At 33.2% G+C, this 19,734-nt stretch overlaps 2 protein-coding genes across 2 annotated transcripts; both read left to right on the top strand.

Moving 5' to 3' along the window:
• Positions 1-10,535: 10,535 nt before the first annotated feature.
• LOC147273391 (uncharacterized) lies at positions 10,536-11,994 on the top strand. Its single transcript, XM_086228215.1, has 3 exons — positions 10,536-10,560; positions 11,348-11,491; positions 11,579-11,994. The coding sequence occupies exons 1-3, from the start codon at positions 10,536-10,538 to the stop codon at positions 11,992-11,994; spliced, it is 585 nt and encodes a 194-aa protein (XP_086084341.1).
• A 2,903-nt stretch (positions 11,995-14,897) lies between these two features.
• Positions 14,898-17,786, top strand: LOC147273392 (cystic fibrosis transmembrane conductance regulator). The gene is made up of 3 exons (XM_086257593.1): positions 14,898-15,211; positions 15,928-16,104; positions 17,494-17,786. The coding sequence occupies exons 1-3, from the start codon at positions 15,146-15,148 to the stop codon at positions 17,701-17,703; spliced, it is 453 nt and encodes a 150-aa protein (XP_086113719.1). The 5' UTR covers positions 14,898-15,145; the 3' UTR covers positions 17,704-17,786.
• The last annotated feature ends 1,948 nt before the right edge of the window (positions 17,787-19,734 follow it).

Consider the following 19,734-nt stretch of genomic DNA (forward strand, 5'->3'; position numbering starts at 1 on the left):
ACCGTGCACTATGTTTAAGTAATAATTCGTCCTTCACACGATGTATCAACTCATAAATTGATCTCATAGTATGGTACATTTTTGTATCAACAACACTAAAGGACGTATCAACTCATAAATTGATCTCATAGTAGGATACATTTCTGTATCGACAACACGTAAAACTAAGTAAAGAGGTTCTAACAAACAGCAAATCTTAAGCACTTGTTGCCAAAATGAGTGATCAAGTACTATGGATTCCACCTGTTGTCCTACTTCTCCTCGCCGGAAGTTGTTATTGCTCCAATCAGTACAAGTGAACAATTGCTTCAACCTCATCATCTTTCGATACAAACTATTTAATGCAAGATAGTGGGTAGCAAATCGGGTGGGACTAGGACGAATAATATCTTCACCACAAATCTCACACATCTTTGCCAACAACCAGTTATGGTTGTAAATAAAATTTGTGATCTTTTGAGCCTTTTTTATTACCTTACCAACTACATGGCTCTTCCCAATCTCTTCGAACATGAGATCAATGCAATGTGCCGCACACGACGTCCAGTACACATTATATTTTTTCATTAACTTCTTCTCTGTGGCGACATATGCGGAACCATTGTCGGTGACAACTTGAACAACATTGTCCGGTCCAACCTCCTCCATTACATCCTTCAGTAGCCCATATATATATCTTGCATCCTTTATGCGATTTAAAGAATCAATGAACTTAAGGAATATAGTCTTACCTCTTGAGTATGCCATGAAGTTTATAATAGACAACTTGGTTAGACCTGTCCAACCATCGGACATGATTGTGCAACCATAAATTGCCTAATCCTTTTTCAAGTTGTTGACATGCTCTTGCATTTCATTAAACTCTTTTTCCAAATATACATTCCGTATCTGATAGGGTAATGGAGGTTCCACTCCTAATCCTGCATGTTGACATTCTATCACCAAGTTTTTGAAATGATGAGATGCTACTTTTGAAGGAAAAACATTTTCGTAGATGAAGAACTTGACTATCAAGCCTTGCATCTTCTCTTTGATTGACCCTCCAGAAAAGAGATTTTTAGCACTTTTTTGGTGTGCTTTAGATGACTTGTAGAGGCTTGGTGCTATTGGGTGTGTTGGTTGTGATTTCCTCACGCTTGATCCTCTTCGCAACTATGAACCATTACTAGACCCAGAACCTTGTCCCCTATTGACTTTATGTAGGTGTTCTATATCTCATTGTGTTGCTTTGGATTGTTGAATTGCAGCTCAAAAATTTCTTCACTCTTCAGGCCCTATATCACATTATGATCATCATCGTCATCGTCGTCACTGTTACTCAAGTTTATGTGACCTTCTTCGCAAAGTTCTGCTTGAATCTCTTCTATCTGTTGTGCTTTCTTTTTCTTTTGTTGTTGTTTATATCACAAAGTGTTTGCAATGTGTTGTTTCACCTCTGGTGGGACACTAGTGTAACGTTGCACATTACTTCCAGAATCCATACCTGCAAGGTGGTATTTCAGTCTTGTCACTCCACCACCCTTCATTACAAGGCCACAATATTTGCATATTGAACCTTGTTTACTAGCCGAATTTGGAAGTGCATGCTCCCAAGTTGAATCACGTGAACTTCCTTCGCTGACCATATTAGTACCTAATAACAAAAGACATACACAATTACAAATTCACAATCATTAAATTTCATATTTCATTATTATGTAAAATCACAGTCAAATATGCAAAATCACAATCATAATCAAATATGCAAAATTATAATCAAATATACACAATCACAATCAAATATGCAAAATCACAAATTCACAATCACAATCATTAAAATTAATATTCCATTATTATGCAAAATCAAATATGCACAATCACAAATTCACAATCACAATCAAATTTGCAAAATCACAATAACAATAAAATATGCAAAATTACAATCAAATATACACAAATACACAATCACAATCAAATATGCAAAATCAACCCAAATTTGAACCCAAAATCTTATTAAACATTTAAACATTCCCCAAATATATACAAATACACAATCACAATAAGTATTTGGGTACCTATTTCCAAATATACATAATCACAGTCAATAATTATTTCCAAATTTAAACCCAAATATATTTGGGTACCTAGAAGGTTAGAAATTAAAAACTTAAAACCATTAAATTGATTATTATATGGTAGAGTGATAGACTGATAGACTAAATAGATATTCAAGCACAGTAGAATATCCAAAGTTGGGTTTAAAACCTAGTAGACTAAATGAATATTAATTTAAAACTATTAAATTGATTAGTATATTGTTCTTAATTAATTTAAACTCTTTTCTCAGTTTTCAATTTTTCATACATGAAATTGGTCTATTGGAATTTATTGACATATCACAAATCTATGCAGAGGCAATGAGATCTATCAGACTCCTCCCTATTGATTTGAGTTGGTAATTTCGTTTATTATTTTATCTTTTATTTGAAGTGAAAGTGCGAAACTCCTACACAGGCACACAGCTACACGCCTACACTCCTACATAAATTCTAATTTCTAACTTGCCACAGCCACATATGTATTATTAATCTAGAAATCCAAAATTACAATTTACAAACCTTGCAGGGGGTCAGGCCGGGGGAGGAGGCAGGGGGAGAAGACATAGAGAAGAGAGAGAATTGAGAGAGAAGACACGGAACTAGAGAAGAGATAGAGATCTTGCGCGCAGTGGAGAAGACAGAGATTTCTGAGTCTGTGGATGAAAATGGGGCTGGGAGTGAAGAGTCAATCAGTGAAGTATCAATAGTCACAGCGAAATTTCCCAAATTTCAACGAAATTCCACAAAAATATACTTGCATAGGGGTCAAAATTTCGGTCGAAATTTAAGCGAAATTTCGCCGAAATATTTTCGAAAAATAAGGGATATGTAATAAAATTTCGGGACCCTAAAAAAACGAATATTTCGGCCAAATTTCGTCGAAATTTTTGAAATTTCACTCCTTGTTTTTATCTATAATATGATTAATATCATAAAAATGAAAATAATTTAATATATATTAAAAGTGTCAAACGGTTAAGAGCACAAAACGGACCGAGTCAACACAACACAAAAAATTATTGGGTGTAACCAATATACCGCTACATGGTGTAACCAATCCAACATGTAATAATATTGTTGGACGACATGTTTATATTTGTAGGATATAATATTAATAACATTCACTCATATTTTAACACATAGGTTGGTTATACCACGTGCAGTGTATCGGTTATACAAAATAATTTCTTGCACGACATAGCATGAGAACGACACGAACACAAAATGAGCCTTAAACTAAGCACTACTCATTAACATTATTTTTGACCTTTTAATAAACTTTTCAATAAGAAATAGGACATTTTAACCTGATTTTTCTTAACAATAAGGGTACTTGTCTTGTAAAAAGACCAATATGAACAAAACATTTTTATTCAATGTCTTATTGTCTTATAAGGCTTGTAGAATGGTTCAACTCAGTCAACATGCATATTTGCTTTTTCAAAAGTAAATGTGATGCCTCCGCTGCTTGCTAAAGTAGTTGGATGTGGTTGGAAGGTCTACCATTATTGCTTAGAAGTGTAGAGATTCTTTGCTCATTACCAGTGATAATGCTCCATTATTAAAGGTTGAGAGGACATAAGATTCTTGATAAGGTATTTGCTGGGATTGGCTACATTTGCTATATTATTGCTAAAGTTGAAGATGACTATGCTTCTATCATGTTATTGATATTATGGAGTTCCTCATATGTGAGGTTATTCCAAAAATGTTCATTGTCTTCTTCTGCTCGTGTTTGCTGTTCTACTTGTGCGGTGAGCTTTTCAAAAGTTTTATGTGTCTCTGTGCTCATGTTTAGTACAATTACATGGGGACTGTTAAGAATTTTTTCTCTACTATAAATGCTCATATTATCATCTTCACCTATAAGCATAAGCTTGGTACGTGTGTCATCGAAAAGATCGAATTGGACAAGTTGTCCTCTTCGAAACCTCAAGATATGTTCAATCGTTAGCATCCATCTGTATGTTGCTACAGAAGTGATAACATACTTGCTCATGTTGAAAACTGCTATATGATAGGCTTGATTATATATGAATTAACTTGAATAGGAAACCATTCTGGTGGAATGCTTAGGAATCTATGCAAAGATCATGCCATTTTTCTAGGTATATTTTTGTTAAATACTGAAACTTATGAGAGAACTGCTGGAGATGATTGTTGTTAAAAACAAATAACTGACTGAGATAACCAAAATCCATAAATAGCTTGGGAGTAACTTTAACCACTTCTTGGTTTCTGTTATGCTCATAACTGAAATGTCAAGGCTCATAGTCTTGCATGTTGATTTGTGCTAGTGCTATGTTGATGTATGGATAACAGTCATATGAACCTGGTTTTATACAAAAACATAGTGGTATAAAACCACGTTTAAGATCAGTGACAATGTCCATGTCAGGTTTAAGATCAGTGATTGACTGATATAATGCTTTCTATATTTCTAACTGCAAGGCTGTTGCTGCTGCTGAGAATTCCTTGGCTATTTGCTGTTATTGATGGAAAGGAAGTTGCCTTATCCTTGCTCCAATTGAGAAGGGCCTTTATTCGTAATTTTTGCTGGTATTTTACAAAGGTAATCTAGAGGGTCTACATCATGTCTTAGCTTGTCCTTCATCTCAAAATCGACACTGAATCACCAATTTGACCCACAAAATTATTGAATTTCACTATGAAACACTGATATTCTCACAAATCTTGCAGATTCCTTGTCAACCCACTAAACCCCAAAGCTAACCTGAAGAACAGTTGAGATTCCTCTAAAAAGTTCAACCAGTGAGAACAAAGGGAAATCTGAAAGGCCTTTTGGATAAAGGTCATGGTCATTCAGTTATGAAAAGACCAAAAAACCCCTGAAAAAGGGTCATGTGTGTCGCACATCCGTTTTTTGGACGGAACTTTCTAACTGACTTGGATGAAATTAGATGTAAGTGGTAACTGACAAAATAAATTTAATTCAGGAGGCAACTTGCTTCAATTTTTAATTTAGGTGGTAACATGCAAATCGATTCAAAATTCAGGTGGCTATCTTGCTAAAAAACCTTAAAATAACAAATAGGTGCTCTGTTATTGGTAATGCTAACTGGTAGTGGTGCTTGTGGCATCCCACTTGCTCTGTTATAAACATTATTAGCTGAACAAAAATCAATAGTGTTGTACAAGTTTTGGTGGCACTAAGGACTAAGGTAGCATCATAAATTTTTTTAAGGAAATGCACAAAGGCATTTGACTTCGTCCAATCGTCATCACTTAGAGGACCAACCCTTTTTTTTCCATCCCTTTCTTTCTCATTAAAATAGCTCTTAAATGGGCTATATTCCTCTGCCATTCTATTAAACAGCACTTTGTATTTGGCAGCACCCTCCAACATCTTGTAAGTGGAATTCCACCTAGTTGCCACATCCATTGGCACATTGGACATTGCCCACATCTTCAAAAGGACAACATAGTCCCAAAACTTGTCCAATCTTTGAGGACTTGAGTGAATATACTTCACACAATTCCTAATTGCCTCAATGGACCCAAACAGCTCATTCAACCCATCCTTAACAATCAAATTCAGAATGTGACAAGCACACCTCATGTGCAAGTACATGCCATCAAATAGCAATGTATTGGCCTCCTTCAACCTCTTTCTCATGTAGTCAATAGCCCCATCATTTGCATTAGCATTGTCAACCGTAATGCTAAAGACTTTTTATATCCCCCAAACTCTCAAACAGTCATCAAGAACCCTCCCTAACTCCTCACCCTGTTGACTTGTTATCTTTGTGAAGTTGATAATCTTTTTATGCAACTTACACTCACTGTCCATAAAGTGGGCAGTGACAACCATGTAATTTATGTTCTGGACAGATGTCCAAGTATCAGTTGTGATACTCACCCTTTGATTCCCCAATGACACTCATAATCTTTCCCTTCTCTATCTGGTACAGATCATGAACCCCAACATCCACCTTCTTCCTATTTGGTATCTTAAACCTCGGACATGCGTCACTCATCATGTCCTTAAAACCTTCCCTTTCCACTATCCTAAAAAGGTGTTCATCCCTAATCACCCACCTCACAACTTTATCTTCAAGTCTTTTTCGATTAAAGGAATGGGGAACCAATGGAGACCCTATTGTCTTTTGTGTTGGCCTTTAGAATTGTTGCCTATGTAAGCGCGCTGGACATTTTTTACATTGCCTTTTTAAATGAGTCGGAATCCTAGTAGTCTCACTGTGAGTAGAATGGGCTGGAAATTCTTCCTTGCAAGTCTTGCATTTAGCATAAGGCCACATAGTTGCAAGTCTTACATTTAGCATAAGGCCACAGTACAGACTTAGCCTTCTTAGATATGGTTTCAGACTCTACTTGGTCATCATACTCATCCTGGGTTTGGGTTTAGGTTGGAGTTGGAGTTGGAGTTGTTGGATCTGTTTGATTTGGAGGTGACATTATGCTAGGGCAATTAATGTTAGTAGAGGCATTCATAGTGCTTGACTGGCTATACTCCATAATAAACAATTAAACAAGTTTAGCAGACAATAAACAATTAACAATTAACAAGTGAGGCAGAGAGTTACAAACTTACAATTACATATTCCATTTAAATTTCTAACGGTCATTTAATATGGACCGTTGAGATGAAATGGTCAAAAGATCATAGTCGTCTGTCACCAACACTCGCTCGTGGGGGAGAGTAGCAGACAACAACTGTTGTGCACAATGGCATGTTGGCCACTTTTCCCATTCTAGCTATTTTACAAAAGTGCTCACATATTTTGTTTCAATTCCTTCAAACACAAACACTTTATCAATTTGTGCCAAGGGCGATCTCATCTTTTCCAATGACCGATTTTTGCTTTAATATTTTCTCCCACGTGGTGGGGCCGAAACACAAACTCTCACATTTTCTTGCTCTCAGGCGGATCTTCCAAACACTTTCAATTGTAACCTTCACTCACCCTCACTCTCAATATTTTGGCCCATTATAGGGAATTTGAGGGTTTCCCTTAACTCTCACTTTCACCCTTAATATCACTGTTGTGGATAGCCTTAGTAAGCAAACCATAACCAATTATTTTGAAGTTATAAGAATCAATCACGAAGCAATATAAAACTTAGAAACTATTAAAAAAACATTACAAAATACTTTAGCAGTTAAGCTAAAAAAGGGTAGGTTATGATAGATTATCTTAATTTAGAAATAAGTGAGCATCAGAAGAGAAAACTTTCTTTAGATAATAATACATTAATTTTTCATTTTCATAACCAAGAATATAAGGATATCTTACATAGCAAAGAATAGAATATATAAAATAGTATATATAGTTGACTTATAAATTTATCTGAAAATATTAAGTTAGAACAACTTAAACAAAATCAGTCAATAGAAATATTAAGGGAAAATCTAGAAAGAAACTCAACAAATATTTTAGGAAAAAATTTGGATTATATTACCAAGCAAGTAGAAGAAAATATATAACAAGAATATTCAAAAACTTCTTGTAATAATAGAACAACTTAAAAAACAAGTATAGCAAATACAGTTAGCACAAAAAGATTTAACAGATAAGTAGATATTTTACATAACAAAATAGATTAGCTATTAAAATATATGCAAAGTGCAAAAACTAGTGCAAAATATATAGAAGCCCTTAAAACACTTCAAGAAATATAATCAAATACAACACATGCAGGAATTTTAGATTACACATTTAATATTCCAAACTATCATATACCTATTAGACAAAACAATTTCATAATTCAACTTTTAGTAAACATATTCAGAAAAATTAGATAATCTTGAAGAACAGATAGTAGCGTAAAACCTTGACAAATCATAAAGCTACACTACTTTCATACTTAGTACAAAAGCTGGAAGGTTTAACCTTAGGAAAACTAGTAACAAAGCAAAAGAAAATAAACCCATTTGATAATAGCAAATGGAATTATTTCGAAGAAAAGGCAAATAAGTGATCTGAGTAGAAGCATAAGAATTTCTTAGGAAAGGTTTTGAGCACACTCCAAGAAATAGGAGTTCCTTATATAAAGTAGGAATATTAGAAAGTAAAAGAAGCATAGTGAGTAGCATAAGTCACTAAGAAATTAGTTGTATAGACAAAAAAGTTATATTAGATTTACAAAGTCCATAAGCAATTAAAGAACTTAAGAAACAACATTATAGGCTAATACATGTAGGAACAATACTTGTAAGAATAGCTGGAGCACAAGTAGGAATCAAAGCAGTTTACATATATGATGATAGATGGGAAAATCATGAGCAAGCTGCAATAGCAACAACTGAAGTAAACTTAAATAAAAACTTAGCAGTCATAGAATGTATACCTAACTTTCCTATGAAAATTAGTGAATGTAGTCAAAATATTAAAGTAAGTATAAGAAGAAAAAAATATAACATGAGAGACGATTATAAAAATTTGAGCATTAGTTTAATGTATATAGGAAATTTTTTTGATAAGATGAATTATAAATTTAATGTTGAATTTCAAGGTTTAGTAAAAATGTTTAGAAGCAAACACATAAATATGATAGAAGCTAGACCAGTAGACAACAGTTTCTTAGAAGAAACTGAGTAAAAACTACCTAATCTAAAAATTGGAGCAAATAATAAACAACCTAGCAATGCACATATATATGAGCACATAGATGCATGGATAAGCAGCAATTAGATTTTCAAACTATAGGCAAATCGATAATAATGATATCGAAAGTGAAATTGAAGAGAGTACATATTAATATGGCCTTTGATGATATAGAGCAAAATCTAGTTGAAGCAAATTTAGACTTTATAATGGATAAATTGATAAATGATATAGATAATTTAGAAGAAGAAGAATATTTAGAAAAATATAAAACATATGATTTAAGATTACATATGAAAAATAATGAGGAACTTGTAGCATTAATTCTTGACTTAGACTAGAACATATTATAGGATTTAGGGAATATAACAACTTATTAGAGCATAAAATAGAATGCAATCCAGCATAATAGACTGGAGAAAATTTCAATGTAACTTTTGGAACCTAAGGATTTGGAGCTTAAATACAAAAACTCATTATAGGTCAGAACAAATTATCTAGTACACATGCAGGAAATATATAGAGAAGCACCAAATAGAGAAAATGAACAAATGACATTTAGAGAATATGACCGAACAATGTCAAGGAAAAATAGAATACCACACATGCTAGAAGTTAGAGAAATAAATTTAGCAGGTAACATATTAAATTTAGATAGTATAAATTCCCAGCAATGAGAAAAAATAATAGAACTATGGGAAAAAAATGATGTGTACACTCATCAATGATATTAGATTTTGGTTCACCCAAAGAAATGTTAGACTATTTTGAGCATACATTAGATGGAATGGTTTTTTATTTCTTTCAAAACTGGAAAAGGATAAATACAGAAGAATATAATAATTCACTAAGAGCATTTAACATAACAAGTTTTGTATATTTAATAAAAGCAAAATTTTTAGATCATAATAGGTTAGACACTATATGAATGAAGAAGAACATATTAGAGCTATTAGGAACTTAGAACAATTGCAAATCTGTGATTTACAATATATAGGTGAAAACACAACAAATTTCTTCAAATATTTAGGTAGTATAGGTAGAATAAATGATTTAAATTTGTTAGATACTTTTATTACAAAAATTAATTGACCTATAGGTGAAACAATATCGACATAATGGTAGAAACACCTTAAACGAGCAGAACCATTAATAGGACCAAGAGTTCAGCATGTTTATGATATAGTTAGACAAAAATGTAGTCAGATTAAAGCAAAAAGACAAATTAAGAAACAATTTTATACATACTGTACAAAGCAATATGGTTGTTATAAAGGGAAAAAACCCTATAAACCTTATACCAAAAAATATAGGAAGAAAAATTATATTAAGTATAATAAATATAAAAATAATATATTTGATATACGAAAATCACAAACATTTAGAAAAAGAAAATATTTATCAAAACTTATAAGAAAAGAAATAGCGAGCTATGGATTAGAAAATACAAAGCACTAGAAGATAAAAATAAATGTAAATATTATTTATGTAAAGAAATATGACATATATATAAGACCAAATTGCCCAAAAGAGGGAAAAACAAGTAGAGGTAAGATATAATTGTTAGAGCAATTTAATATAGAGCATGATGAAAACTTAGAATCAGTATATAATTTAAATAATTTTAATGATAATGAAAGTATTTACAATATTAACATTTGTAGTTCAAACTTTGAACTAGAGGAAGAGCCATTAGATTTAGATTATTGTATGTATACTAATAGAAAACCGGTTAAAAGTAATTCTTTAGAAGTAAATAAAGCATAAAACATAACAAATGTAAATACATAAAATATTAGGTTTAGTTCATTATTAACAATTAAATGTGAGATAGAATTTTTCAAAAAAAAAAAAAAAACAAACTATAACAATGATAGATACTAGTAGTACCAAAGGTATAATGAAGAAAAATTTAGTTCTAGAACAATTTAGACAAAAAATAGCTAGATCAGCAAAAGTAATACAATTTAATACATATCCAGTCACATTAACTTATTATATAAGTAACATACCTATAAGAATAGAAGGACATCAATTTACATTACAAATGACTTTATTATCACCCGTAGGATCATATCCATTCATTTTATGATTAAATTTCTTAAAAAGTTTATAGGTGGATTTTTATACACACCTTTAGGAATAACATTATTTAAGAAAGGAATAACAACAACATACCAGAGTAACCCTCCTAAGGTTATCCGTAATGGTGAGTGTAAGAGTGAGAGTGAGAGTGTTGAATGGGTTTTACACACTTTTGTAGTGGGCTGGAGAATTAAGAGTGAACCCATTTAAGAGTGATAAGTGAGGGCAATGCATGGGTTTGGGTGAGGACTATTTGAGCTGAGGGTAATGGGTGGTGGGGCCCACCCATGTGAGAGAAAAAGTGAGAGCAAAAAATCGGGTAGTGGCCGACAAGATGGGACCTAGCCTGACAGCACCGGCCTGCAACTCCCTTAGGCGCGCGTGAAAGACACTAGCAATCTAGATCTGTTGACCGTTGGTTTTTTTAATTTTTTTTAATTGCACCAGTTGTTGTGCGTATTGGTGACGTGGTGTCATCTGGATGCTCCAAAACATAAAAATTTATAAAAGATCTATAAAAAATAAAAAATAAAATCTGAAAAAATGCCAAAAAATCACAAAAAAATTATAACAGCTAGTTTTTTGTTATTCTATAAGCCATTGCCTCGTATGACACGTGGATATGGCATGCAAACTTTGAGTTTCCTGGATCCAATAATGACATCACGGTGCTCGATTGTTTACATCTCTTTGATTCTGAGATTCTCAGCCAGAACCACCGTGTCAAGTACACCGTGAATGGTATGCAATACAGAATCTCGTACTATCTTGTAGACAGGATCTACTCTCAATTGACTACTCTGATTACTTCATTACATACCCCTATAGGAGATTCGAACAAGTTGTTTGCAAAGAGAAAAGAGGGCTACCGAAAGGATATGGAGAGAGTGTTTGGGATTATAAAAGCCTGGTGGCAAATTATAAAACGACCTGTCCGTATATGGGACAAGGTCAACCTTGGGTATATCATGAAGGCGTGCATCATTTTGCACAATATAATCGTGGAGGATGAGCGCCCAGAAGATGACTACATCAATGAGCCAATAGACATAGCAGTCAGCACTAAAAGGGCAAAACAAGAATACGACGGCGTAGAACCATGTGAGACCAGAAGTCCACCACTCTCATTACCAAAAATGAATGCTCGGAGGCAGTTGATCAAGTCAAGAAATGCAAACGCATCCTTGAAAGCCATCCTGATTAAGCACATCTGGATCCGAGAAGGAAATGCACCACATGGTTGAGTTGGGAATCATCATCCGTTCGTTCCATGCATTGTGGTTGTTTAGATCGTTTATTGTTTTTGCTTTCTACTTTTCCAGTGTGCCGTTCGTTCCTCGTGGCTTTGTTGTTGGGTGTTGTTGTTTAATTTTATGTCTTCATTCTAGACTTTAGTTGTTTTCCTAGTGTAGTTCCCTTTATGTGTTTTTTGTGTGTACCCCATCATGAAATAAAATAAAATAAATTATATTGTGTTTTATCGTTTTTGAGTAATAAAATAGAGAAATTATAATTTGAGTTAACAAATAAAATATTCAAATATATTCAATATTGACCTTAAATTAAAGATCTTCTAAAAATATAACTAATGGTATAATTTTCATAAATATTTAAGTTATAAATTTTAAATTATAGGTCAATTAATCATGATTAGACATAATTTAATTAGGTATAAAATCCTGATACCCAAATTTGAGTATCAACGCCATAGTGGAACTGCACCCTCAAAAACACTATTACAACACAAAAAATGGCTTTTACCATAGTAGAAGGCCTAACACACACCATAGCATACGTTTAGATTTACAAAGACCACATATAGAAGACATAGAAATAATCACTGATCAAATAGAAGAATTTGATGAAATTATATTTGAGCATTCATACCTAATATTAGGACAACTAGCACCATTAGAAATCTAGATAGGCCAAAAACATTAGAAGAACTATTACAATTAGTAGAGAAAAGTAGGATTATAGGAAAGGATCCCCAAAAGCACTGGAATAAAAATAAGGTAATAGCAAAATTAGATATCATATATCCAGACCTAAGAATTAAAACAGCAGATTGCCCATGCAACCTCATGGACAAGCAAAAATTTGAGCAACTTAGATAATTATTAAATCTAAAGGTAATAAGACCTTCCAAGTCTAGACACAGGTCAGCAAATTTTATAGTTAGAAAACATTCATAATAGAAAAGAGGTAAAGCTAGAATAGTTTACAATTACAGAAGACTAAATGATAATACATATGAAAATAGTTACAAATTACCTAATAAAGATGAATTAATAAATAAAATACAAACTAGAAAATATTTTAGTAAATTTGATTATAAATCAAGATTTTGGAAAATTAGATTAGCACCTAAATCAATAGAATAGACATCATTTACTAGTCCTGAAGGACATTTTAAGTGGCTTATCATGCCATTCGAATTAAATAATGCATTACCCATTTTTCAAAGAAAGATTAATCAAATATTTAAGAAGTATGATTCCTTTTGCAGTATATATGTAGTTGATATACTTATTCATAGAAAAAAATAAAAATGAGCATAAAAAACATCTAGAAATAGTCTTACACGAATTTATTAATAATGGTATAATTATCAGCAAAAATAAGATAGAAATAGAAAAACATGATATAGAATTCTTTGGAGCAGATTATGATCACATGTGACGATTATACCATGTGACGATTACACATCACTTGGAGCAAGAGTGAGACAACTTCCTTTTCACCTAAAGCAGAAAATATTTACAGAATTCACAGAAGCAGCAACAACTTTGCAGTTAGAACTTCAGAAAGCACTATACCAGTCAATTTTTTACCTTAAGCCAGGCATGGATATAGTCACGCAAATCATACCACCATGTTTTTGTTCGAAGCTAGATTGTGTGATTGCGGCAACCCATACATCAGCATAGCATTAGCACGTATCAACAAGCAAGACTATGAAACCTTGGCATTGTAGTTATAAGTACATAGGCAAGCAAGAAATAGTCAGAGTTACTAATTGATTTTGGTTATTTTAGTGAGTTATATGTCTCCAATGACAACCATCTCCAACAATTTTCTCCTAAGTTCCAGTCTTTAGTAGAAGCACATCTCAAAAGGTTGCATAAACTTTGCATAGTTTTCTTTAGCATTCCTCCAGAGTGGTTCCCTAACAAAGTTCATAATGAAGCTTATCACCTAGCTAGTATGCTTTGACAAAAGTGAGTACTCAGTCATTCCAATAGCAGGAAATAGATGGACGCCAACAATTGAGCATATCCAGAGATTTTGAGGAGCACAAATTGAGGATTTTGATAGGTTTGATAGTACGCTTCCTAAGCTCACACTTATAGGAGAAGAACAATATATGAGCATTTATACCATAGAAAAGTTTCTCAATAGTCCCTTTGGACCTCTTCTAAACATGAGCACAGAAACTCATGAAGCTTTCGAAAAACTTACGTCACAAAGAGAACATCAAGAGCAAGAAGAAGAAAGTGACGCGCAATTCTGAAATAATCTCACAGATGAAAGAACTCCACAACATTGAAAATATGATGGAGGCGTAGTCACTTTCAGCAAAAATCTTACTTAATAATGGAGCAGTCACAACAAATCTCTACCGCAATAATAGAAAAGCATCTACTTTCGACAATAAAAGTCAAAATGATAAAGCGGAGTACAACTAACTTCCAAAGTTATCACTATTTCAAAAAGACAAGATAGAATCAGTTTTGTCTGCTATTAAAGGCATATATGTTTTCTCATGGCCCAAGTGGACTTTATTATCATAAAAACCTTCAAAATGGACCTCGGAGAAAAAGACCCAAAAAAAAATGTCCATATTTACTTATAAGAAAGAAAAAAAATACCCCACCCAACCATTGATGGGAGTTCTCAAAATATCCTCGAACCCATCCCTTGCTCCATTCGGGTCGGGGACCCGCCGGACTTGAACCCACCGTTATTTTTGACATTCCCCCCTTTTATTTCTTACGCGAAAGGCAAAAAAAAAAAAAATGAAGAAGAGAGAGTGTCCGTTTGTTTCTTCTCAGTCACAACTAACAACTTACAGCTCTGTTAATTTTGAAATTTGTACCAATTCCAAACATATACCCACTACAGTCTACAGCAAGACAAAGGGAATCCCAAACGGACAAAACCCATTACGTCAAGCAACCTAATCTAATCTATCCGCCTCATCTCCCTCCACTCTCTCTCTCTAACTCTCAAAAAGGAACGAAACAAAGATTATTGGGGCACCATTCTGTTATCGTTGAGAATCTGGGTGTCCCTGTATTAATCATAATATATGTAGGACAGTAGGAGTAGGACAAACAAAGCCAAGATCAGAACACCCTTTTGTGTGAATAACAATTTTGTTAAAGCAAAACCATGGTGGGCATTTTCTCAAGGTTCTCTGCTAGCAGAACTGGTCATCGACGCAGCCAGAGTGCCATTGTAAGACCTCTTTTATTCTCTACTCTTCTATGCTGAATAACTTGCAATCCTATATTTATTGTTCCTTTGGCTGGGTATGTCTATAATTAATCTTTTTTAAGGTAGTTATTAGATTGCTTTTGGATTGCCTTCTTTTGACTGGGGTTGACTTTTTCTTTGGTTCTACAATTTTTGAAATGGGGCTTGATCTAGTCTTCTATTGTGGAACCATATTCTCAATGATCTGACCCTTTCTACTTGGTTTTGGATATGTTTATTTTGAAACAATATTCTTGGCATTGGACCCTTTGCTGTGTTATTAGATCTTAACCGCCTGATCCTGGACTTCTCAGTCATCAGCTTTTCTTTTAACCGTTTTATCCTCCATTGACATTCTCTTATAGGTTTCTGCAGTTGCAGTAAAGAATAAGAACCATGTTACTGTGCTAGCAGTTTATTGAATTTCATTATTCTCTTATTTATTGAATCAACCATATAACCGATTTAATTGTTATGGGGCTCATTTAAGTGGTGATTTCTTTTTTTTTTTTTTTCTTTTTTTTGCTTCATTTAACTGGTTTGGTTTTTTCCTTTTGGTATGTTCCTACTTTCTTTCATTTCATTTGTTTGTGATTGTCTTGTTCCATTGAATTCCTAAACAACATAAGATTTTCTGCTATATTTATGCCATTCATGTGTGCATTCATAATTTCATGTAAATTTTCTTTGTGGTTCAGGATGAGAGGGAAGTATTACCTCCAAATTCAGAGGTTACAGGTTCAGCAACTGCCCTCGCCGCTGCTTCTCATGGGATTGAAGTAGCAGTAGAGTTTAAGCCAGTTGAACATCCAATTGAGCCTCTTGACAATGATCGACCAATTCAGTGCCCGTTACCTGAACCTTCAATTCTTAATGTAAGATAAAATCTTGGCTTCCTTAAATGAATCTCTCATTATTAGTTAGCAATATAGAATGATATAGATAGTTGGGCGGCATAAAGTAGAAACTGATTTTTAATTTTTTTAACTGTTTCAACTGCGATTATTGATCAGCTGGGGGAATATTTTACCTTTGGTTCAGGATGACATTTCATGTTTTTCAAGTAGATTTGGTGGTAATGATTGTAGTCAATTGTGCTGATTGGATTGGATGGAAAGCCTCAGTTGCCTGAGAATACAAATTTTGTTGTCAGTGTTAGACTGAGGATGTTTTGGTTTAGGTTTAAAAAATCTCTAATTCTGATGCCCTATTAATTATTATGTTATTAAGACATTATGTGGCTTGACAAAATATGTGGTGATATTATATATGTATGCATGGAAGACAGATTACTTCATTCTTGGAAGTTAGAATTAGAAAAGTAAGCATCAAAATATTTCTCTTTTTTCATGAAAATCCCACAAGAAGGTTTCTGTGAAGGAATCCCATGAAGATATTTTGTTCAATGACCCTGTTTTCTAAGTACAACTTATTTTGTTTTGATTTTCTCTTTTTGCTTTTTTTTTTTTTTTTGTGCGACTCTTATGGAAGTTACACTGCTCACTAGATACTAGCAAACCTATACTTGTTTACTGTTTAGTTTAAGTATTCTGGTCCACTATTCAGTATGGCAGTTGTAAGTGCTTAACAGTAATGTAATTAATTAAGTGGATGGTTGCTATTGAAGGTTTGCTTGATATGGTGGGAATTATGGTGAGTACTGTTTTGCTATTGAAGGTTTATCACTAGCTTCTAACATATATGAAAAAGAAGTGTCTGCTATTACAAGAAAAACTTGGTGCCTATTTCAAGAATAAAGGGTACTCAACAGTTGCTCCTACCATATAGGGATAAGGCTGTAAAGTCATTGGTCTTTGCCCCATTTTTCCATGGATCTATGTAGGATAAAATTTGTTATCTATAAGCATTAGAATGGTGACTTTTTCCAATATAATTGTTAGATTTCTTTCACAATTTTTACCCAATCTGTACTAATTTTTTTAAAGCACCATCTTATTGGTTGATAATATCTCAAAAAAGTAGATGTTTCTTCCCCCAACCCCAATGTCTAATGTGGTTTGACAGTGATTTTGACCACCTTAAATCACGTTCTAATCACAAACATACACAGGAATAAATATTAGATTGGCCAGGAAAAATGGTGGTCTAAAACCCAAGAATTCATGGGATATACATGTGGAAAACTGACATAAGATTGCCATGAATGGATTAATTTATTTGTGTTTTAAGTGGAATTATCTCCCAAAAATTTGTTTGTGTGAATACTGTTATGTATAGAATACTGATTATTATTTGACCTTCAGGATGGGAGAATATGGAAGGAGCGAGTATCAGCAACTGTGCCAAGGAGAGGTGACTTACCAGTGATGATGGAAGGGGGTTCTCTTGAATCCGAAGGTGCAGCAACGAAACCAAGACAAACACGAACCAATCGCATGATTTTACCATCTCTTAGTGCCCCTGAACATAACATTCTGAACCTACTAGAAGAATGTAATGCATCTGGGGTCTAAAATCCGGTACATTGTTTCATATGGAACTTTATGGTCGTAAATTTCTTGTACAATTTCAATAATTAAATCTCTCTCTCTCTCTCTCTCTCCACTACTCTTTGTATTGCATAATTTTAATTTTTATACATTGCTTGAATATATGTATTTATGTGTATAATGACAATGCCACAGTTACACCTTAAGAATGTAATTTAGAAAGTGAAGCATCTTCTCAGAATTTCAACTTTCTTTATCACATAATTGCAGCTTTGTTTATGCAACTGTGTTTTGTATTTGGAGATATATATATATATAGGAGATGGATCCATGACATATTACTTTTAACACAAGTTTTTAATGGGGTCCACTCCATATAGAAGTTTAACGATTGAACCGTCTTTGTAAGTTTTTATTAAAAGATCATCTTTGCAAAAAATTAGGTAAACTGGAAACCATGATAAAAATCATCCTTACAAACCGTTTATTTTGTAGGTCTCAATTAAAAGATCATCCTTACAAAGATTAAATAGTCAACAAAATATGATGTCATGGATCCATATGATGCCAAGGATCCTTCTCCTATATGTATAATCCTTCTTTAGGGTGGACGCTTGCATATTTTTTTCATGGATTCCCGTTGTTGAGCATTTGACAGCCATTGTCAAGTGCTTGGCAGTGTATTTTTCTTCTCTAAGAGCTCGGTACATGGTTTGTTGATTTTATGTTAAGTTTTAATTTTTGAATTTTGGGTCATAAGCCTCATTCTACACTTTAGGAGAGTATGAGGTGAACCCGTTGGGGAATCAATACCCTAAAAAATCGGCGGAGGAAACTGTGTTGAGTGCTTCTTGCAGTGCTCGCATGTTATAAAAATATCATTGTCGAGCACTCGCGACCATTGTTGAGCGCTCGACATTGGATATTTGAAAAAAAAAATGTGGATGCATTCACCCTAAAAGAAAATCTGTATACATGAGAAGCACTTTAAAGTTAATTAATTAGTAAGTTAATACGAAGATAATCACTCTTTTGGACCTACCAAATGACTAATATCTTAATTCGAACCATTTATTTTTTAAGACCTCCTTCAAAGCTATTATTGCAAAAAATCAACCAACGCAGAAATCATTTAGTCATTTAACTGTGATCAAATAAATAGACGAATATTATTTTTTTATAAAAACATATAAATAGTTATTATTATCAACAAATAACTAAATAATTTCTGATTTTGGAGATTATTTATAAAGATAATCTTTTAAGTGGGGTCTAAAACATAAATGGCTCATATTATGAGATTAAATCATGTGGTGGGTTTAAAATGATGGTTAGATTTGTATTAACTTGTTAACCATAAAAAAGAGTAAGATGATCACTAAATTGCATTTGGAGTTCGATTATGTTCTTTAATGACTTCTAAGTTCTAATGTGGTGTGTGTGCACCGGTCTATTCTACATGGATTGGATTGCCTTTCATTACTCAGATGGAGGAGTAATGTTGGGCCATCTTGTAAATCCTCCTCTCTTTTTTTGTTTTTTGGCCATTGATAAATCCTCCTCTTTTTTTGGCCAGGAATAAATCCTTCTCTTTAAGTTCCCTGTGAGGCTGTGACCTATTAAATGAAATTCCAACACATAGAGAAGGACAAGGATCCATGACTACTTGGAATTCTTTTCAAGATTCAAAAATGGTAACTTAATTTGAGCATGTGTTTGAAATGAAAACAGTAAAAATGTGTGGTATTATATTTGAAAATAACATAAACAGTGAAAATGCATTCAATAACTGTAATTTCAAAAATAATCTTTAACAAAATATTACAATAAATTACGTAATTAGTGAACCAAGCCTACTAAAAAAAAAATCATCATCTCACATGTTTCTTCTCTCTATTATCTTAAAAAAATTAGCAAAATTTAAAAAAAAAAAAAAACCAAAAGCTTAATTTAAATTTGAAGCCAGTATATCTTAATCATACAAATATCTTGACAAAATATGCAACATAAATGTTAATACAACATCATTAGGAGCCTTGAGGAGAATCATGTCAT

Source organism: Dryas octopetala, chromosome 9 (genome assembly GCF_963921425.1).
Source record: "Dryas octopetala chromosome 9, drDryOcto1.1, whole genome shotgun sequence".
Classification (NCBI taxonomy): Eukaryota; Viridiplantae; Streptophyta; class Magnoliopsida; order Rosales; family Rosaceae; genus Dryas; species Dryas octopetala.